General features: G+C 42.4%; 1 protein-coding gene across 3 annotated transcripts in view; it reads left to right on the top strand.

Annotated features, from left to right (window-relative positions):
- The first annotated feature begins 1199 nt into the window (after positions 1–1199).
- The window catches only part of KCNQ5 (potassium voltage-gated channel subfamily Q member 5), a 513730-nt gene continuing 491211 nt past the window's right edge, over positions 1200–23718 (top strand). For all 3 annotated transcript variants that reach the window (XM_070418240.1, XM_070418239.1, XM_070418238.1), the window contains exon 1: positions 1200–1612. In XM_070418240.1, coding sequence (XP_070274341.1) covers positions 1200–1612 — 413 coding nt within the window. The remainder of the gene's footprint in view (positions 1613–23718) is intronic.

The raw sequence follows: 23718 nt of genomic DNA, 5'->3' as shown, positions 1-23718 counted from the left end.
TCGCCGTGTAAGTCACAGCAGACTAGAGTAGGGTGGGGACTCCAAGAAACCCGTGTCCTGGGCTCCCCACCCTCCAGGATTTTCTCCCAGGCCCTGGGGCCGCCTCCGCCACTGCGAGACTTCGCAGTTTTAACACTTCCTCGGACTTCAATGGAAATTTCTTGACGGAGGGAACCGGGGTTTTTTCTCCCGTGCTTCTCGGCACTGTCAGGCAGAGCCCCCAGGCGAGTCGTTCACCCGCGGACGAGCCACTTTGGAGTTTTTACGCCCTCCCCATACTCCACCCCAGGGCTGGGAAGGATGGAGAGTTTTACTCGCGAGCTTGCTGTCTGAATCCTGGGATGGAATGAGCCGCGGGGAGATGCCGGTCCCCGCCTCGCCTTCTCAGCAGTAATGCCTTGCGGGGTTTCCGCACTAAACTGCCAAGGACTGGAGAGCAGTGCGGGACCCGACGGCCACTGCCCGGAGCGTAGCCCGGCGCGCCGGCTCGGGACTGGTTGGTACCTGAAGGGCAGGGCAGGGCAGGGCCGGTCCCGCTCACACACCCCTTGCCGAAGGATGGCAGGACCTGGCGCAGCAGCGTAGCGCCGGGAGAGAGCAGCGACCTGCAGCTGCAGTTTCTCCTCTGGGCACGAGGCAGACTTAACCTCCCGGACAGCTCCAAAGCCCCAAAGGGGACCAAACCAAACTTGCGCCTCCGAGGGGAGCTTTGCAGCCCCGTCCCCTCCGGGGGAGGGGGCAGACGCAGCCTGGGCGTGGAAAGTGGAGGGAGAGAAGAAAGGGGGAGCCTGGGGCTGGGTGTGCGCGCGTGGGAGCGCGCCTCGGAGCGCCCCGCACCACCCGTTCCAGCCCCGGGGACACTTCGGAAGGAGGGAGTGGTAGCCGCGGGAATCACAGGGAGCGAGAGAAACCCTCCAAGTGATGCCCCAAACAGGTCCGGATTGCGAATTCGAAGCTCAAGGCTGCTAGAAATTGGAATTCCTCTTCCTCCTCCGCACACCCCCTGCAACCTAATCCCGAAGCCCCGGCGGTTTGCTAAGCTTCTGGCTTCCCCGCCTCCACCCCCCCCCAAACCCGAGGTCGAGGGCCCGAGGGCTCAGGTCCGCCGCGGCTTCCTCCTTGAAACCCGCCCGCGCGCATGAGGCCGCTGCCCCCGCCGCAGGCGCTGGCGCCCCCCTCGCGGTGCCCGTGGTGATGCCATGCCCCGCCACCACGCGGGAGGAGAGGAGGGCGGCGCCGCCGGGCTCTGGGTGCAGAGCGGCGCGGCAGCGGCGGCGGGCGGGGGGCGCCTGGGCAGCGGCATGAAGGATGTGGAGTCGGGCCGGGGCAGGGTGCTGCTGAACTCGGCGGCCGCCAGGGGCGACGGCCTGCTGCTGCTGGGCACCCGCGCGGCCGCGCTCGGCGGCGGCGGCGGCGGCGGCAGCGGCGGCGGCGGCCTGAGAGAGAGCCGCCGGGGCAAGCAGGGGGCCCGGATGAGCCTGCTGGGGAAGCCGCTCTCGTACACCAGTAGCCAGAGCTGCCGGCGCAACGTCAAGTACCGGCGGGTGCAGAACTACCTGTACAACGTGCTGGAGAGACCCCGCGGCTGGGCGTTCATCTACCACGCGTTCGTGTGAGTACCCGCGCCCCACGCGCGCCCCCTGCCACGCCCGCGTCGGGGGGCCGGTGTGCCTGGTCCCCTGGGACGCGCTCCGCGCCCACGCCCTGGCCCGGTGCGCGCGCGTGCAGACACACACACACACACACTCACACACACACTCACACTCACACTCACGCGCACACGTGGTGGCTTTTATTTCTTTGCACGTGTTTGTGGTCTTCCTCGTAGAGCCTTCCACCTCCCGCAGCCCCACCTCTCCCGCCTCCCCGAACAGAACCCTGGCTCCGCGCACACCCAATAAGCTGCTGGGCAGCTTGAGGCACCAAAGGCGGGAGCCAGGCGGACGTGGGACCTGAGCCGCGCGGTTAATGGGGAGCGATTAGGTCCCGAGAGACGTAAACTCCAACGGATAAACTCCCACGGAGCGGGGCGCCTGGGAGCTGGGAAATGCCCAGGGAGGACGCGTGCCCGAGGGAGGCTTGTTGAGAGTTGACTGGCGAGGTTAGGAGGTGGCGGCGGGGTACGTCGGGTGGAGAGAGTCCTGGGGGCGGAGCTGGGGAAGCTGCGGCTCGGTGGGGAGAGCAGCTCGGTTCTCAGTGCGCCCGGAAACACGCCTCGCCACCACCTCAGCCACCACCAACGGAAAATTTGTCAGTGCCTGTAGCCCTTCCTGCCACCGAGGTGGCTCAGGTCTAGACGAGGCGAGCAGGGCCGGACCCGGTGATGCTCCCAAGAAAGTGGCTGAGGCCACGGGGGAGTCTGGGACGCGGGAGCCCCGGCCGAAGTGCAGTAGCCGGCGCGCAAGTGGGCCGCCCAGGACAGGGATCAGGCAGTGGGTTAAGTGGGCATTTGTGGCGCTGAGTCAAAGTGTGTGTGTGTTAAGTAAGCCTTCGCCATCTAGCAGAGAATGCTTAATGAGAAAATGATTGGAAGCAAATGTTTATTTTTCCCTCAGGCATTTAAAACCTTTCAGTGGCTTTAAAGTTTACTACTGTTTTTCCCACAACGTCCATTCATTCAGTCTTCTGTTAGAGTTAGGTTTAGCTGGACATTTTAAGGTAGTTTGATGCCATTACACTCTTTTCATTCTTTTTTTCTTCTTTTTCTTATTCTCCTCTCTTTTTTAGTTCCTTTTTTTCTTGTCTTTTTATGTTAAAATAAAATATAAAGACGTCAGCCTTAGGAGACCAGTAGAGAAAGTTGCAGCCACTGGTACTTCCTTGTTTCCTAGTAAATCGGTTTTTGAAAACGTGAACTAGGTTTCTTTTAGAAATGAGGCCTGCCATCCAAACATAGCTTTCACCTGGGATGGAGGATTGGCCCGGATTGAAATTTCTTTTGAAGTCTCATGCAAGAAGGGGCTGGTTTTGTAAATAGGTGAACCTGGAATTTGACCACGTACGAGTCAGGAAATTGGTGGAGTCTACAATCTGTGGGGCTCTGGTGTCTGGAAAATTTTACAGTCCTGGATTGATGTGAACATGTAACATTAGGTAGAATATTCCAGCCAACTTTCCATCTTACAATGTATACAAGGAGATCGTTGTGTTGTATTATTATTCCATCAAAAGCCATAACATTTATTATTCACTTGTGTAAGATTCACATCGATTTAGATGTGGTTACTTTAATAAATGATAGACAGAGAGAAACATTACTGATGTTTTTTATGTTCACCCCCCTCCAAAGTGATATATAATTAACCCTATTACCTAATGAGCCTGATAAATAATTTTGACCTGTCAGGATCTACTAAAACATTCAGCAATAATGATCTGCACTCAATTTGGCAGCAAAATATATACTGTATGGATAATGACTTTTTAAAAAAGAGTATGCTTAAAATATTTATAGCTTTGAAATTTACATTATGATGCCTTTCGTGGCCTTTAATTTGGAGTAAATTATACATTGTATATTCACAGAGGGTTAGAGACAAACTTTGTTGGTGCTGACCCTTTATATGTCCTATGTGTTGCCCTTGAATCTGAAATGGGTACAACATCCCCCCCCCCCCCCCCCCCCCAGTATGTTCATGTTTAACAGGTTTCTATCGCCTTACAGAATTTCTAAATTTTGACAAATGATTTTTTCAAGAGGTTCAAGTTTGGATAATTCTCTATTCCCTAGGCTTAATCAGTCTATCAATGTCTTTAGTGGTAGATATGAAATAAATGATGTAGTTTTCAGTACAATATGCTAATGTGAAGTTTTGTATTTTATATTTCTGGAGTATGACATTATAATGCTTGAGCATTTAGATAGAGGTGCTAGGTCCACATTAACACAATGAATAGTGTCATTTCCTAGGAGATTGTGCAACTACAGCCAACCCTGGGGTACAGGCCATCTTTGGCAATTGCTGCTTATGATTTTAAATGAGCTTTAGAATAGTTGGATGTTAAATGAATAAAGGAAAGTTAGTTTGAGCTGTGAGTCTAACAAGACTATTAATAATAAAGGAAATTATAAGAAAATTATTTCTAGAGGGGTGTAACTAACTAATTCCCTGCCAGCCTGGGAATCCCCAAATCTTACTTTAATAACAGTTTTTGTAGCACATTAAGGCTCTTGCCAAGAACAAGTGCACTGTGATTAATGAGGTACTTCAGGGATGAATTCACTTGGTAGACCCAAGTTTTCACTGCCAAGAAGCAAGAAAAGTGTGTTTAAAGTTCTGTTTTAGGTTAAAAAAAATATTGTTAATTATGCAAAAATCATTATTATAAAGGTATCTTTAATGGTATAATATGTGGTGTAAAGTGTCCTATCTAATAAAAGAGAAACATGGTAATTAGCCGTACCTCCGCTACCCTTCCCATTGGCTAATCAGGGCGATATGCAAATTAACTGCCAGCCAAGATGGCGGCAGGCAGCCAGGCAGCTAGAAGCGAACAGGAGGCTTGCTTGCTTCAGTGACGGAGGAAGCCAATGTTTCCCGTTCCCCGCCTGACGCTGCCGGCCTCTTAGCTTGCAGTTTGAAACATTGTTACAGATATAGAAGCTAAACAAAACCCTAGAAAGCTGCTTTCAGCCAGCCGGGATCTCAGAGCTGAAGTTGAAACAGTGTTTCGATTATAGAACCCAAACAAACCAGATACCTGCTTTCAGCAGCCGAGGCCTAAGAGCTGGAGCCAAGCCTCAGAGGTAAAGCTGGCCCAGAATAAAAAAAAAAAAGAAGAAAAAGAGCGGTTGGGAGCTTCAGTCAGCCGCCAGCCTGAAAACGGCCCTCATCCTCTCATCCAGGCTGGCTAGGCACCCCAGTGGGGACCCCCACCCTGAAGGGTGTGTGACCAGCTGCAAACAGCCATCATCCTCTCATCCAGGCTGGCCAGGCACCCCAGTGGGGACCCCCACCCTGATCCAGGACACCCTTCAGGGCAAACCAGCCAGCCCCCACCCGTGCACCAGGCCTCTATCCTATATAGTAAAAGGGTAATATGCCTCCCAGCACCGGGATCAGCGGAGCAGCGAGGCCTGCCAGCACCGGGATCAGTGGAGCCGTGAGGCCTCCTGGCACCGGGATCAGCATGACAGGGGGAGGCCCAAACCCCCTGATCGCCCTGTGGTTCTGTGTGTGACAGGGGGCGGGGCCACAACCTCCCTATCCACCCTGCTCTGTTCGTGACAGGGGAAGGCGCCCCAAACCCCTGATCAGCCCTGCTCTCTGCCTGATAGGGGGGAGCTCCCCAGCCCCCTCATCGCCCTGCGGCTCTGTGTGTGACAGGGTGCGGCGCTCCAACCCCCTGATCGGCCCTGCTCTGTGTGTGATGGGGTAGAGCCATAACCTCCCCATCGGCCCTGCCCTGAGTATGACAGGGTGCAGCGCCCCAACCCCCTGATCCGCCCTGCTTTGTGTGTGACAGGGGGCAGTGCCCCAACTCCCCTATCGGCCCTACTCTGTGAGTGACAGGGGGGAGCTCCCCAACCCCCTGATGGGCCCTGCTCTGTGAGTGACAGGGGCTGGCGCCACAACCTCCACATCGACCCTGCCTTGAGTGTGACAGGGGGCGGTGCCCCAACCCCCCAATCGGCCCTACCCTGAGCGTGACTGGGGGTGGCATCGCAACCTCCCAATCCGCCCTGCTCTGTGCATGACAAGGGGCGGTGCCCCAACTCCCCAATCAGCCCTGCTCTGAGCCTGACCAGGGGCTGCACCTAGGAATTGGGCCTGCCCTCTGCCACCCAGGAGCAGGCCTAAGCCAGCAGGTCGTTATCTCCCGAGGGGTCCCAGACTGCGAGAGGGCACAGGCCGGGCTGAGGGCCCCCCCCCCCCCGAATGCACAAATTTTTGTGCACCGGGCCTCTAGTATATATATATATCCTAGCCTCCTGATGAGATCGCTGGCAAGAACAAGAGATGATTTACTTCAGATACTTGCTTCCAATCTTTATAAATTGGTGGAGATTAGAAAGTCCATTCCCTTACTGTTCTTTAAGATTTACCAGACAACTATGTTTCCTGGTGTTTTCTGTCTTCACCTGTTCTTTGCTTAATAGATAAGCTGTTCAACTATGAGGGGACATAATTCTTTGAATGTTGTCTGTCTATTTTTAATCCCCCCTCTTTTTAGGAAAAGTTTACAATAATGGTGGTAGTAGAGGAACACATGATTTGCACTTATGCATCAAATGTGGTTTTCAGAAGTAGCATGGGAAACTGTGGCAGATACATGTAATTCATCGCTTTGTACAGTGTATCTTTGTCTGGTGTAATGTAATAGATCGGAATTTATAGATATTTTAAACTAGAAAAATAGTCTAGCCACCCAAGCTAGGAACCTGGAAGTCATCCTTGATGCCTTCATTTTTCTCATACTTGCTCCTAATGGCCATTCAAATGATCATTAAATTCTATGTGTTCACTTTCCAAATATTTTTTCAAATCTGTTCCCTTTTCTCCTTCATGACTGCCACTAACTCTTGTTTCTCAATGTTTCTCCATTGGATTATATGTGATATTCTCCTACTTAATCATCTAGCTTTTGTTCTCAGCCTTTCAGCTCTATTTTAACACCACAATGTTCTCCCTAAAATGAAAACCTCATCATATCATTCCCTTGATTAAAATATTTTCATGACACTTTACCATGTACTCATTCATTCATTCATTTATCCATCTGTAAACATGAGAGTGTTTACTATGTGCTAATCCCCAATTAATAAGGCAAAGGCCTCCAATCTCAAGGATCGAAATGACTACACAATGGAATGACTAGAAATTTGTGAACAAGTATGAAACAACATTATCTGAGTTATTATAGAAGTAAGTACAAAGTCTCAAGGGAAAAGAGAGGGAAGTAGAAATGAAGGCAGAAAGGTGAGCACAGGCTTCAAAGAGGAAGTGAGGAACGAACTGTTTTGACAAATGAGTAGTTAATTTTCAAGTGGTAAAAGCAAGGGAAAATGAGCAATCCTGGTAGAGAAAACAGCTTGGGCATAAAAATGGAATTGTGAATCAACATAGTAATTCCAGATACTGTTAAGTATTTGCAGAATAAGGACAGTGACAAGGAAAGAGAGTTGAGAACTTGAACTTGGATGGCCTCAGATGCTGGCAATGGAATCTGGTCTTTATCCTGTAGGCCAGTGATGGCGAACCTTTTGAGCTCGGCGTGTCAGCATTTTGAAAAACCCTAACTTAACTCTGGTGCCATGTCACATATAGAAATTTTTTGATATTTGCAACAATAGTAAAACAAAGACTTATATTTTTGATATTTATGTTATATATTTAAATGCCATTTAACAAAGAAAAATCAACCAAAAAAATGAGTTCGCGTGTCACCTCTGACACGCTTGTCATAGGTTCGCCATCACTGCTTTAGGCAGAAGTGGTCATTGAATGGTGATAATCAAAGGAATGTTGTAATCAGATACAAATTTTGGAAATATCTGTCTTTCATTGGTTCAGTAAATGGATCAAAGGGTGCAAAATGAAGTCAGTATGGCCCTGACTGGTGCTGCTAAGTAGTTAGAGTATTGGCCCATCTCAGGTTTGATTCCCGGTCGAGGGCACATACCTGGGTTGCAGGTTCAATCCCTGGCCCAGGTGGGCCAAATGCAGGAGGCAACCAATTTTATCATTTCTCTCTCTCTCTCTCTCTCTCTCTCTCTCTCTCTCTCCCTCTCTCTCTCTCATTTCCCCCTCCTTCCACCCACTCTCTAAAAATCAATGGAAAAAATATCCGTGGGTGAGGATTAACAACAACAACAACAACAACAAAAAATGGAGTCAGTATGGCTTGGAAAAAGATGATAGCAGTTGTCCAAGTTTTCCATTCTTTCTTGTATTATTTAATCTATAAATTAATTCTACAAATGTCTGTTGACTATCTATGTGTCATGAACTGTTCAAGAAAGCTGAGAGATGATTACCTAAGGAACTTGGGCAGTAACTGTGAAGGCAAGAAGAAAGAGTTTAATTAGAGAAATGTTAAGTAGGTAGAATTGGCAGATTTTTTTCACCAATCTGATATGTAATGTGAGAAAGATGATTCTGATTTGGGTGATATGGAGAATGAAGGTACCCCAAACAAGTAGTATTTGGGACAAAGGGTGAGAGGCACATTTTCAAGACAATATAATGAGTTTAGATTTGGACTTGATGGGTTTCAGATGTTTGTAAGACATTTCGGTGGAGATTTTAAGTGGTAAAAGCACAACTGTGAACCAGGTACATTTGGTCTCTTACATCTAGAACTATTTTTGATGAGTAGAGAGCACTCAATAAAATATTTTTGAATGAATGCATGCATTTACAAATGTAGATCTTAATATAGATGTCTACATTAGACATTCATGTTTGGAAGCCTCTAGCAATTCTGTGGTAGTTAAGGCAATGGGTAGACTGAGTGAGATAGTTCAGAGATGCAGAGTAAGATCTGGACATGGCGGAGGACAGAGTCTGGGGAATACCAACATGAAGCAGTGAATGGAAGACTAAGAGTCCACAGAAAAATGTGACAGAGCAACCAAAAGGCCAAAGAAAAAGTCAGGAGACCTTATTTTCACAAAAGCAGAGGAGGGAGATTGTAGTCTTCACTTTCCAGTGCTGTAGAAAGGACTAGAAGAGGTGAGTAAGATGTCATTGGATTGGTCATGAAGGAGGTAACTGATGGCCTTTGCTACAGAAACTTTAGAGGGAATACTGAGGGTCACAAATGTGATATAAGTGGACTGAGGATCTTAAGACTTGGGAAAGTGAAACAATAGTGTAAGTTAACTCCAAATTTCTTGGAATAGCTCACAAGACCTTTCATGACATGGCCTCTACCCATCTTTCTCGCCTCATCTGTAATTTATACCCTGAGCCTCAGACTTACCGTCCTGTGCTTCTCTGCCATGTCTTTACTCATGCTGTTCTCTTAGACCAGTGGTCAGCAAACTGCGGCTCCTGAGCCACATGTGGCTCTTGGGCCCCTTGAGTGTGGCCATGAAGTTTCAATTGCACTGTACGTGCGCGCCCACACGTGGTATTTTGTGGAAGATCCACACTCAAGGGGCCGCAGTTTTGCCGACCACTGTCTTAGACTCTTCCCACTTCTTGCACTCTGGCTGTCCAGCTCCTACTATTTCTTCAAAACACAATTGAAGATCACTTCCTATTGGGCATCTCTCCCTGCCTGCCAGAATGATTTAGGTACCCCTGGTCTCAGGTTCCATGGCACTCTATGAATGTCATTATGATGGTGCTTGCTCTACTGTGTTGGCATTGTGTGCTACTTGGTCTGTCTCTCCCACTGGAACGTGAGCTCCCCACACAGAAAATATACTTGTGTCTGAATCCCAAGCACCTAGCATGATGCATTGTATCTTGTATAGTTTCAATAAATGCTTACTTAATGAGTAAGTAAATAATTTTCCCTGGAAGTTTTCCATAGGGGAATTTGTGAATGAACAAAACCTGAAGGAACTACCAAGAGTTCTTTATTTTTCTTGGAATATACTGATAGAATTAAGAGGAAAAATGTATGGGGCTAGCAGTAGAAGAGTAATTTCTTTGCACCCAACTTTCCCACTAATTAGCTTTGTGATTTGGAATAAGTCGTTTCACCCTTTTGAGTCTCCAAATCTTTATCTGTGAAATGGGTACAATAGTGTCTATGATCCAGCCAAGATGATAGAGGATATTGTGGGTTACCTAAATACTATCATTAGGGGGAGTATTTGTAATATGGAGATATCTGATTTTTTTTTTAAGCCTGGGACATATACTAACAGGGTATTGATGATTTTATTTGGGTGGTAAGGTTATTGCTGATTTTTATTTTTATATTTTTTTACTTGTTGACAGTATTACAGATGTCCTCTATTTTCCCTCCCTTTCTCCACCTCCACCCAGCCCCTGCCCCACCCCAGGCCTTCACCACTCTGTTGTCTATGTCTATGGGCTATGCATATATGCATCTTAGTTCTTTGGTTACTCTCTTCCCATCCCTCCTCCCTCCAATCTGAGATCTGACAGTCTGTTCCATGCCTCCACGTCTCTGGACCAATTTTGTTCATCAGTTTATTTTGTTCATTAGATTCCACATATATAAGTGAGATCATGTAATAATTAGAGAAGACTGGCCCATTTCACTTAGCATAATAATCTCCAGGTCCATCCATGCTGTCTCAAAAGGTAAGAGATCCTTCTTTATATAGCTGCATAGTATTCCATTGTGTAAATGTACCACAGTTTTTTTTATCCACTTATCTACTGATGGGCACCTGGACTATTTCCAGATCTTAACTACTGTAAATAAACTGTTATGAACATAGGGGTGCATATATTCTTTCTGATTGGTGTTTCAGGATTCTTGGGATATATTCCTAGAAGTAGGATCAATGGGTCAAATGGGAGTTCCATTTTTAATTTTTTGAGAAAACTACATACTGTTTTCAACAGTGGCTGCACCAGTCTGCATTTCCACCAGCAATGTACTAGGGTTCCCTTTTCTCTGCATTCTTGCCAGCACCTGTTTGTTGATTTATTAATGGTAGCCATTCGGGCAGGTGTGAGATGACATCTCATTGTCGTTTTAATTTGCATGTTTTCACATGTCTGTTGGCCTTTGCCCTTTTTTAAAATTTTTAATTTTTTATCATTTCTATTCCTTAATCTCCGAGCTTCAGAGCCACCTCCTAATTGGTCATTTTAACTTTACTTCCAACTCCTGGAGAGGTCTATGCCACATAGTAGCCCAAGTGATCTTTCTAAAAGAGAGTTCAACAAAACACATCACTCATCTTCTTGGAGGAGGAAACTGTTTATTATTGCCTACCTCTACCCAGTTCCTCAAAGTCAAGGGCTCTCTCCATCTTGTTCTCTGGAATATCATCAGCACCCAGAATGATGTCTGCCACATAGAAGATCCCCCCATGCATACAGATTGTTTCACTTACTGATACTCCAAATCTCCAAAATGTACTACTGGTTTCCTGGTAGAAGATACAATTTTGCTCTGTTGACCACTCTCTGTGTCCAGACTCAATTAGACTCAATGAATAACTTTACTAGAAATTGTTCACATTTCATTTTTGCTTTTGCATACCTTAAAAATCACTGATTTCTTTTAACGTAGAGAGGCCTTATATAAATTATACTGCTTTATAGCCTGTTAGCAAAATGTTCCATGTACCCTTCAAACCTGTTTCCAGAAATTTAAACAATGCTATAGTATTGGAGGACCATATAGTTATAAATGTTGAAAAGTGTTAAAATATTAGCATTGGGAATATGATTACCTAAAAGAAATAAAACATAAGAAAAGACTATTTCAAAATGGAATGAAGTCTTGATACAAGAAACACTATAAACAAGGAAGATAGCCTGCACCTTTTGATTATTGCTTCTGAAGAAATGGTGCCAGTTTTAATTTTTAATTGCAAATGGCTATTTTGGCAGATGAATATGCCAGGATAGCATGTTTTATCCCAGCTCAGTGGTGTGAAACTACTTAAAGTCCAATTGTTGAATAGCCATAGTTCATAGTTATGTTTAATGATTTATAGATGTTTACATTTTAATTTCCTTTTTATTCAACTATTTATAAGTATTCTATTTGAAATGGTATTTGGTTGCAACCTGGGAGATAGATTGCCATACAACTGCATTTTTTAATAATTATTGAAATTTTTTGATGGGTCTCAGATTTCAGATGATCCTTTGATCCTTTCTTATCAGTGTGTCAGAATGAGTTTCCTAAATGTTACCAAAGTCATCTATTTCTAAACTTAAAAGTTTAGACAGGCCCCGCCACCACCCTGGAGTGACAGCCCACCAAATTGCAGTCAAAGCTGCTGCGACCCCATGGGCAAAATCCGGCCCACAGCCCAGCCCAGCCCAGAAACGGTCACTATGGGCTCCAGGTAATGACATCACGTAGCAACTCCTGGCTTCCTCTCCTTAGCAACTAGCCTCCTTGCAGTTTCTTCAGCCCAGGAACACAACTTGCTTTATAGCCAGGTGCAAACATTTTACACTTTAACCAAATGTCTGTGAAGCATTTTCCCGTGCCTCATCTCATTTAATCCTCACAGAAGTCCTGGAGTAGGTAGATAGGAGACTTGGTGGAATCCTATTTTCTTTTCATTAGCCAGAAAACAGAGATTTAGACAGTTTAGAAACTTGACTGGACTGAAAAGAAGTAAGAAATGGTGGACCTTGAAAATGACTTCAGGTTTTCACACTGTGCAGAATATAGTCAAACACTGCTGCAGTTAAATATTTTACCCTTTGTTCTTCCTGTGTGATCTACAATAATAATCTGCTTCATGTTGATATTTACTGCTGTGTTGCTGACAATTACCTGAAGAGAAATTGGGGTGCTTCACTGGGCTGGAAAAAGTTTAGCTAAATCAGAAAGCAGGTCTAATTAAGCAAGTTTATATATATAAAGCTCTCACTGGTGCCAATCACACATGTGTGTTTCGATCTGTCATTGTCGATTGTGAATTTGGTTGACCCTTCTATTGTAGAGAAAGGGTGAATAGCGATATTAAAATATTTCTCCTAATTAATTTCCTTTCAATGTGCACAAATTTGTGCACTGGGCCTCTCATTTAAAAATAAAAAGAATCTTAAAGTTATTCTTGATAATGTGGAGATTATATTATAATCTGAAAGATATTTAAATTTAAGAATATATGAAGACACACACTTTTTAGAAACTTAGCCAAAGTGTTTATTTCCATTTATAGTACCTGTGAGGTAATTCTAGACTCTTTATTCCTTCTTCAGTGAGGATGACCTTTTATAATGATCATATTATAATTTCTCTCTTTTAAACAGTCATTTGATTTTAATATTTAATTAACAGCCATATGTGTACCAGTTAATGGGCTAGAGGCTGGTGGTTCAAAAAAAGGGAGTGATGTAGACCTTGACTTCAAAGAAATTCCACTGGGGAAGATGATTAGATTTGAATTCAATGATCAACTTTACCTTTATCAATTTTATGAGTATGAGCAAATTGCTTCCAATACCATCCATTAATCTGTAAAATAGGAATAATAGTATTACATCAAGGTATCACAATATTTTATATATATACATATATATGTATATAATTACACGTAACATGGTAGCTGTTATTTAAAATGGAAAGAAAAATACAGGTATTGTGGTAGAGGGCTATACTGCTATGTTAGAGTTCCAGGATTTTATCTTGTAGATGATAGACAGTCTTTGAGGTAGATGGGGTTTAGGCAGATAATAATGCAATTGAATTTCTATTTTAGATTGATACTCTGCCAGCTATGCTATGAATGATGGCATGAAGGGAACAAACTGGAGGTAGGAGATCAATTTTGAAACTGTTGTTCCAACTTAGAAAAGACATAATTAGGACTTAGACTGAGACAATGATAGTAGGATTCCACCAAGTCTCCTATCTACCTACTCCAGGACTTCTGTGAGGATTAAATGAGATGAGGCACGGGAAAATGCTTCACAGACATTTGGTTAAAGTGTAAAATGTTTGCACCTGGCTATAAAGCAAACATGCTATATAGTATGGCAATAGAATTGAAATGTATTAATGAATAAATGAATGTGGAAGCTGAGGAAGAGGGACAGGGTTGTTATTTCCCTATTCCTGGTTTGGGTAGTTGGCTAGATAATGGAGCCATTAACTAAGATTAAGATAATGGGGATGATAAAATGAGTTTAGCTTTGGAGATGCTGAGCTTTTGGTGACTGTGGGACTTCCAACTCTATATGTCTAGCAGCTATAGATGAAGATTTAAAACATGTAAAAAAGTAGAGACAAGAGATAAAACTATGTAAAGATAGAGGGCAATAGGGGTAGACGTTTAATGTAGGAGTTGCCCATCGGCAATCAAGGCCTGTGGGCAATTCCTTCATTAAATGTCTGCCCCCTGGTGGTCAGTGCACATCATAGTGACCGATCATTCCATTGTAACGGTCGCTTAGGCTTTTATATATATAGAATGACAATGTTGTTCAAGCACCTACTGTATATGCATGATAAATATTTGTTGAAAAAAATGAATGATAGTTAAAATCTCTTATGACCTAGTACCAACAAATTAGGTATAACTTTGTAGTATTAGGACTGTTTGTTTCTGTCTTCAAGTTCTAATCAGCTCATGTTCTAATTTTTCCATTAAGTTTTTCCTGGTAGCTCTGGCCTATTTCCGTAGCTTTATTTGCCTCCCATAGTGTTTATTATTTGGACCATATATTTTAGCTTTTAATTACATTTTTGCATTGTCTTTTAATTGAATCATTTATCTAATTCTTTACAAAATAATTGCAACTAAAGAAATCAAAATGCTCTCTTTTCTTGTATCTTCTATGTCGTCAAGTCATTGTTTTTATTCTTTATTTTTAATCAAAATTCACCTAGCTTATTGCTACCAGGGAGACTATTTAAATGCTACAACTTTATTTCCAAACAAGAATTTCCTTAAATTCTCCTAGTTTAAATTGTAGAGCAACTTGTATTGCAGTCCCTAACTGCTATAATAGCTTCTTAATACCATTTCCTGTGAATGTTAAATTTCTAATTTATACTTTCATTGCAGAATACCTACGATTCACTTAAAAAAATAGCAGCAATTGCTTCATTTAAGTTTCATAATGGCTGAATATAGAACCATTTGCTTCAAATTGATTTTATTTCTTTAAATGAATAAATAAAATACTCATGTGTGTGTGTGTGTATGTGTGTGTGTGTGTGTGTGTTTATCACACTAATATAAATACATTTCTTCTTTGTCTCTCCTCCCACATATACATTTTTTTCTGGATATTTCTCCCTTTCTGTCTCCCACTTGTCCTGTTGTACTCCCTCCCCCCAATTAAATCACTGCTAGTTGTTTCTTCCTTCTTCTCTTTGCATCTGCCTTTCTAGAATGGTGTTTCTCTTCATTTCTTTTAACCATGTTGTATAATTTGATTTCTCTTCCTCTTAAAGCTCTCTGCTCTTAATCAAGAGATGCATTGACCCTGTAATTGCTTGTAAGCTCCAAGACTGCACTTCATAAGTAGACCGGGCCACCTAATTTACATATCACACTGCAGTAATTAACAGAGGCCTCTAGAAAGATGGTGAGTAGAGAACTTTTCTGGGAGTTTTAGTTGGGCTCAGATTTCTTAGAAAATAAGAAAGTGAGGGCTTAAAATTACTCTCAGGTTTTTAAATATCTATCTATTACTTTTGAAATCTGGGGATACTCAGATATCCGGTGAATAATTTTTAAAAGATCATACTTTCCATTTTAGAAGTTGACTGCTATATACAGTTGGTAAATACATTAGAAGTTATTTTTATTGTAGGTGGAATTATTATAGAAAAAGGCACATTAAAGTCTAAATACATTTGAAACCTAGTTAAAAGTAGTGAACTTAAAAATATTTATCTCATAGCCCGGCCAATGTTGCTCAGTGGTTGAGCGTTGGCTCATGAACCAGGAGGTCCCTGTTCGATTCCAGGTCAGGACACATGCCAGGGTTTTGGGCTCTATCCCCAGTAGGGGGCATGCAGAAGCAGCCTATTGATGTTTCTCTCTCACCCATGAATCTATCTCACTTTATCTCTCTCCCTTCCTCTCTCTAAAATCAATAAAACTATATTTTTAATTTTTTTCTTTCATAGACTGTTAATAGTCATTATGAGTTTTCTTACTTAGTGAGCCAAGGAATCTATAATTTGGCAGCAGCGAGCTGCAGTTTTCCTATTTAATTGGGAGATTAAAGCATGGGCTCAAAATGCAATTGTCTTAAGACTGCATATAGGATAGGAAATTACCTGTATTTTTCCAAAGCATAGACATTTGAATGCGATTTCCTTAACCATTTATAGAATGGTAACCAAGTTTAGGGAATCCATTTCTCTAAACCTGTTTTCTCACACCTGATTGAATCTAGGACTGGGTGGAGTTGAAAATTTAGATACTTCTCTCTGTGTTTTGAGTCACTGGATACATTTCTCAGATTTCTGATTTGCAAAATTAAGAAATAATTCTTCTGTGTTTGTTCAGTACCTGACCTCATGCTATGTGTAAGGCCCTGAGTAGGAACTACAGAGCTGAATGGAAATAAAATGCAGCCTGTTCTCTCAAGAAGGATATTAATTTATCATCTACTGAGCTACAAAAAACATCTCTCTGAACTGACTTAGGATAAAAGCAAAGATTGGCCCTTTTCCAGTGGCATTTAGCTATTGCTCCTATTGAAGGGATTTACAAGGTAAACTCCAGGATCACCATATAGAGAAATGCTGAATGTCAGTTCTCAAGAACCCTTGAGAAAGTCTGGAGTTGGGTGTCCAGCTGCCTGTGCAGGTGGGCGGGCATTCTGCTCAGGGCATTCCCACACAGAGACCAAACACAGGAGTTCCCACTGATCATAGTAATTTTCAAAGAGTAGTAATTAAACTAGTTAAACTAAATGTTCTAGTTAAAAAAACATTCTGAGTATGTTTAATTTGCTCCAAAGTATTTTCAAAAATAGAAAAGAAACTGATGCTTCTTTATAATACTTTGGGGGTGTTATTTTTTTCCTCCCTAAAATGGCTTATGAACAGTAATGTAATCTAAAGGTGTGTTGTTGTTGTTTTAATCAAGTGAACGGCCTGTTTATTTTCAGTAAGCACTCTAAGTTTCTAATATTATTAACTTTTTTATTCTAGTACATGGAAGGAAAATATTATACCCAGCCTTCCATGGGGCTTAGCATTCATTCATTCACTTATGTATTCTTTCTTTCATTTATTCAGTACTTGAGTGTCCACCACAAACCATGTTCTTGGAACATTGTAGAAATACTCCTTCCCATTTGATTTTTGATTAACTCTCTTCAGGCTTGTGAACATGACTCTTTTCTTCAACTAGAGAGTGGCACTTCAGAGTAAAGGGAAGGCCAGCAAGTGTAAGAATGGTTGTTCCTTGTGATCCCTAAGGTACTCTTGATCTAGCTCCTTAAGTTTACAACCTAACCTTTCAGAAGTATTTCCGAAGTTGATAGGCAGTCTGGTTAAGGAATTACAAGGTGCCATTAAATTAGTTTTAAATTTACCATGCCAGATAAAATCCTATAGCAGTTTTGTTCCATCAAATGGAAAAGACGGAGAAGTTGAATGGCAATACAAAAGACCTTGGGGGGAACCTATTTATAACCTTCCAGACAGGATCTTGAACCCAAGGGGCATCTGTTCTTATTCAAGGTGTCCTTGACAACTGGAAGAAATACAGTCACTTTATTTAGGGACAACATTTTTACCAAGCTTGATCATTCAAATTGGCATCCAAAATGTTTTCTTAGAAAAAAAGACAGTTAAGTTTCTTTAAATTCAGACCCACCAAGGGAAAAACACAATGAGATGGTTTAGAATTAGCCCAGCGGAGCAAGGTAGCTACCTTAGCCAAAAAGTCTTACTTCAGTCTTGCACTGAGCTGGTCTTACAGACCTTCCAAATGTAGGACAGGAGGCACACAAAGAAAGAAAGCAAGTATTAGTCATCACATTTGTGTCAATCATGTTGACTTCTAGACAGTCATTCAGATCACCAGTTTGATTTGACCATACTTCAGTGGCCCGTTATTCCCTTCTGTCAGTAGAAGGGAATAGAAGGCATTCCACTGAAAGTGGAAGTTACCTTCAGCAGGAAAGATTCCCTTACATGGTTCCAGAATTTTTGCTTTCAGTGTTGGACTCGGTGTGTTCCTTTACAAATTACTATTCCCAAACTAGTTGGGTCATGCCACCGAGAGCCGTTTTCCAGGGCTGGTGGGTATGGAGTTTTTATTCCAGGCTTCGGGGCAGGAAGTGAATAATAAAAATAAGTTCATAGATGGCACTAAAGTGAGGTCGCCTAGACAACCTTAAATAAGGAGAGTCAAGAAACCATCACATTGTGCTGAAGAAAACAGAATATCCCTCTAATTCAAGGATGGATACCATAATTCACAACTGTTATCAGTGAGAGATCATCCATTTTTCCTACCAAAAAGGTTAATGGCAATTACTTGAACCCATTGTTTTGTTTTGGTTTGTTGTTGATCCAAAGTCATATTGCAATCTTAATATAGATTTCCAAAGCACATGATAATACACTTAAATGATCTATTCACAATACATCTGTTGTACGCCTTTTTAAAGACTTGCTTCAGTAGCCACATGTGAAGCTAGTGGTTACCTCAGAATAAGTGTCTGGGAGGAAGTGAGGTGCAGCAACATAGCATGACAAGGGCCTGGCCTGGAGTCTTAGTTCTGGGAACAGGAAGGAAGAGAGAATAGGAGAGATTTCAAAGGGAAAATAGGACTTCTTAGTCTTTGATTAGAGTCTGGTAGGCAAAAGAGATGAAAGAATCAACATTTCCAAGCTTTCAAGCAAATGTGACTGTGACAAAGCAGAAGTTGCTTAATTTTGTTTTAGGGAGAGACCAGATATATAAGTAAGTGGACATGTAACCTATTTTGGCTTTGGGAACGAAAGACAGAGGGCCATTAGTTACCAATGAGGTGATGGATGAAGAAATAATAAAGGTGTTGGGAGAAGAATGTAGGGAGAGAGTTGTAGGGAATACCAACATTTGGGGAGAAAAAAAGAGAGAAAGGGGTTTGTGAGAGAGACAGAAAAGAAGACTAGGGTAGTGGTCGGCAAACTCATTAGTTAACAGAGCCAAATACCAACAGTACAACGATTGAAAATTCTTTGAGAGCCAATTTTTTTAAACGTAAACTATATAGGTAGGTACATTGTTATTAACTTAATTAGGGTACTCCTAAGGCTTAGGAAGAGCCACACTCAAGGAGCCAAAGAGCCACATGTGGCTCGCAAGCCGCAGTTTGCCAACCACGGGACTAGGGCAATATGCCAGGAATAAGCACAGATGCCCCTTGTGTTCAGATCCTATTTTGAAGGTTATAAATGGATTCTCCCAATTGTATTGCCATTCAGCTTCTCTGTCTGTTCCATTTGATGGGGCAAAATAAAACTGCTATAGTATTTTATCTATAGGAGGACCAAGTCTCAATGAAGGGATTGCAAGTGGATGAGAGGATTATAAAGAAGAGAAATGAAGATGTAAACATAAAAAAGGAGCAATAGTGTAGAAAGCTGGGATATGGGGAGGAGGGGCCAGAACCTAGAAGAAAACCTGATGGTTAGGAGTAGACAGCATCAGCAGGGCAGCACCATGTGTTAGGAGGACATCCAATATCACGGGCGGGGGGGGGGGGGGGGTGGGGACGGGGGGGGGGGGGGGAGATCATGTCCTAGAAATAAGGCCAAAATAACCCAGCTATTGGGTAGTATGCTGGCGTAGAAATCAGCATCCCAGAAGGGTGAGGGGTGTCCTGGAAGGTCTAACTGGAATGAGGACTCCAGGGGAGAGGTGTTCAGAGAGCCTCCTGTGAAAGCAGGGAAATCTGGTTTGAAAGCAATCTTGCAGCCTCTAAGAGAGATGTTGATAAGTGCAAAGCAGTTCTAAAGAGTTTGAGATAAGACACCAAACAGTGCCAGGAGGGGAAAAGGAGGAGACAGATTAGGCTGTGTAACTGACAATTCAATAGTTGAAGCGTGAGGGAGAATGACTGATTAGGAAGCAACAGAATCAAACTAAATCTTTATTTTCTAAGCACCTGGAGGTGCATACAAATATAAAAGCTTAGGAAAAGTTTCCCTCTCCCCCAAGGGGAAAGATTGAAGTAATTGAGAGACGATCCGAGATCCTAGAAGAAGAGAGAGAGGGGGTTTAGGTAAATACAAGGTTGGGATGGCAGCTTTGGGGTGTGATAAGGCAGCAGGGGGAGGTGGATAACATGGTTAATGACAGCAGCAAAGGCCCTGATGGAGTTTGCGAGACCAGGTAGGGGACTCAGTGTGTGTGATTCTGAGAATCTCTTTGACAGTGGTGTGCGGAGGATATTTCAAAAGCAGATGGAACAACACACAACCCAGAGCTGGCAACCGTGTGCCCAAGGTAAAGCAAATGAGAAATACTCTAGAAGCCCCAGACACTGAACACGTGGGACCCTGAACAAATCTCTAACATCTCTCAGCATCAACTGTCTAATCCATGTGGAAATGTGCAAGTGTGAAGGCTCCTTATGCGCGTGCGCACACACACACAGTGTTCCTACTCCCTAACCAAATACGGTCTTTAACCTCTTCAGAGGAGGAAATACTGCAATAATAGGCCCATGTAAAAATATGTGCTTAATGAATAAATGAGTGAATAAAGGAATTAAAATGGTATATTGTTTATTTTACAGCAGCAATGTATTTGGTGACAAGATTATTTGGTCAGAGAGTCCCCGCCAGCTGTGACCGGTTGGTGACCACTCCCTGAGCTTGAACAAAAAGATTTTCTCAGAAATCAAGAGACATATTATAATCCCTTTTATTTTTAAATACATGGATAAAGCTTACATTGGAAAAAATTGCCAGAGGCTGCTGCTTTGCCACATTTAAGTAATAGGATTGCAGAGCTGGGAGGACCTTTGGTCACCTACTCTCATGCTGTCCTTTTTCAGGTGGGAAGACTGAGACTGGGGAGATGTGAACTCCCTGGTGGCCGAGCCTTCCCACAACCCTCACAGAAATAACTTCAGTGTGAAGCCCTGTGATCTGTCCTAGCTTCCCTCTTGTGAAGATTCTCTAGGGTTTAAAAAAAGATGAAGAGTGACATTTATTTCAAATCCTATTGTTGGTGCAACTATTATATGAAGAATATTGCATTAAAAAGCATTTTAGTACCTTTTCACTGTGTGTATGATCAGAGAAAATATTTCTCTTTTACAATTCCTAAAAACCAGCAAAAGATATTAATGTCCATGACTTTTCTTTCTTCTAAAAAAGTCAAATCCTAAAGAAAGACTGTCTTTGAGGGTTAAAAATATATTGACTTCCTCTTTACAGTCTCCAATAAATGGATAGATCAAGCAAGAAACAAATTAATATTTATATCTTCAGTTGCAGCACTGTGGTTTCTTTCCAGATATGAAAATTTTGTGAGAAATATCTCCAGAATTTGAGCAAATGGGAGTGGGAGTGGGAAGAATATATATAAATGTTATATGAGAATTCCAAAAGCATTTTTCTCTCCCTCTGTATCTCTTTCTGTCTCTCTCTGCTACTTCTCTCTTTCTGTCTCCCTCATCATACTTGCTAAATTCATTAGAGGAAAGTAAATGTGTCCATCCCGAAATTCATCTGCATAGAAATGTGAAACAGGTCTAGCTTATATGTCCAAGATAGTCCCACGTAGGCAGGCGCAGCAGGATGAGCTGACCCTACCTTCTGAAAATCCTTGCCCTATTTCATGAGAGGTTAGGCATATTCCCAGCTTTGTAAGCCCAATATCTTTTTTTCCTAATTTGAATGCTTAAAATTTCCTTAAACTTGTTTTTCACCTCCTGGTATTTCTTTGTGTATATCTCATAAGCTCTTCATGGTTAATATTACCATTAGAAAATTAGTGGTTTTCAAGAATGAATTAGGAGGTGAAAGGAATTTTGGCGTTTGTTTAAAATTATTGACCCACTCATGGCCATTTTTTGCATGAGTCACATGCATATGTTGAGAGGTTGGGGTGTACTTTATGTGCTTCTTCAGGCATCTTCTTATTTTTGTTAAGAAAATTTTGAGGCCAAGAAGTGACTTGGAGAAAACAAAGGACTCTCATTTACTCTTATGAATAATTCATTATGTCCTAAGTTATTCCCATGAGTTTCAAATATTGACAGTACTCTTTCTTGGTCCTCATAACCTCCCTCACTGATGGTCCTAATTCAGTGCTGCTTCATTCACTACCCAAACACAGCCAGCAGGTGTGCTGAGGGGTAGAAATCAGGTAAAGGAGACACCTGCTTCTCTTTGGTTACATGGCTGTTGCTTTTTTCCTTAGAGAAGACGGTTGGTTTGGTGCCACAAGATAAAGAGCACTTTACAAAGGTCATCCTTTGTCTTGGAACAGATTTATATACAAATGCAGAGTACTTACATTGGCCCACAAAAAAATGGACACTGAAGTCGTTAAACCCTGACCTTACCTACCCAATGAAGCCTGGTTGTGTGGCATTTGTTAAACATCCTCAGTGCAGTAACCTGTGCTCAGCCACATCAAACTCAGGGCAAATCCCCATCCTATGTATTAATGTCAATCTATTACATTTTTTGATGGCTTCTAAAGACAGCCTCAGCTACTATGTATTTATTACAAAGGCCAGAGTTTTCTTTCATTCAAAGATCTGTGTTGTTTGCAAACATGTAAGCATAAGAATGTTCCCCGAAGCATTGTTTTGGCACTTAAAAAAATTCAGAAACAGCATAAAACCCTAGCATTAGCAACTGGTTAAATCAATGATGGCAACATTGTCCAAGGGAAAACTGAATTCTTTGAAAAGAAAAAAGTAAAAATGCATGACATTGTATAACGTGGTTTCTAAAGGAATTATTAGGAGAAAAAAAAATCAAGGTGTAAGATTGTATGTAGGATACACAAGAATCCACTTTTGTAAATTAAAAAAATACACACACTCAGTAGATGCTCATTATTCATGGTACTTAATGGTTTATAAAGTCACTGCAAACCAAGAATTTGTGAATACCGAATTATTGTTCCTAGCAGAAATACAGGGTTGGAGCTTGGCTGGGCATGGCTCAGTGGTTGAGCATTGACCTATGAACCAGGAGGTCAAGGTTGAATCCCTGGTCAGGACACATGCCAGGGTTGTGGGCTTGATCCCTACAACCGGGCATGCAGGAGGCAGCCATCAATGATTCTCTCTCATCATTAATGTTTCTATCTCTCTCTCCCTCTCCCTTCCTTTATGAAATCAATAAAAATATATTTAAAAAAAAGAAAGAAAGAAAGACAAGTTTGGACTTCTTGGAGTCTTTGGTCATATTTTCATCAACCAATTAATACATAACCCAGTTTTATGTGTGTTTTTGTTTAAAGGCATGTTATTTAATATGCAATTGATTTATTGATGTTAAATTCATAGCCAGTAGCACTATAATTCACATCTGAATGAAGCTTACGTTAGATGTATGTTTTCTAGAAGGCACATCCCATCCTTCTTGAACTTGAGAACATTAGAGAGCACTCAGCACTATAATAAACAGCAAAATACCGCCCCCCCCCCCAGAAAAAAAAAGCCAAAAAAAAAATGCAAACAGCATGGCATTAAGCAGACCTTGGAAAGGACCCTTGTTTGCAATATGGGAGCTGAAACAAGAAGGCAGAGAGAATCACTACATTCAGTGTCAGCTGGGAGAGTGAGCATCAGGAGACTCAGATGTTTGGTGGCCCTTTGCATGTCTATAGATGCCCAGCAAGCATTGATTTCAAGGTTACAAACACAGTTTAGTAGTAAGCAAATTTGCAGATATGAAATCTACAAATAATGAGGATCAGCGATATATATATGCACCCTGCATTTATGCAAATGGAAAGTTTCTGAAAGGACTAAAAGAAACTGCTTGATGGAAGTGACCCTTGGATAATAGAACTGTAGGGCAGGAGTGAGACAGGGTGCACCTTTTATTGTAACTTTCTTTGTCCCATGTGACTTTTTGTTTTTACTGAGGACATGACATATACCTTCTCGTCTGTTCTCTCTCCTCCTGCCCTACCACCCCACCATCTGTCTCCAT

The sequence above is a fragment of the Myotis yumanensis genome, unplaced genomic scaffold, assembly GCF_028538775.1.
Source record: "Myotis yumanensis isolate MYYU_CA2020_CCGP unplaced genomic scaffold, mMyoYum1.0.hap1 SCAF_6, whole genome shotgun sequence".
Taxonomy (NCBI): Eukaryota; Metazoa; Chordata; class Mammalia; order Chiroptera; family Vespertilionidae; genus Myotis; species Myotis yumanensis.
This window is presented reverse-complemented; position numbering and strand designations above follow the sequence as displayed.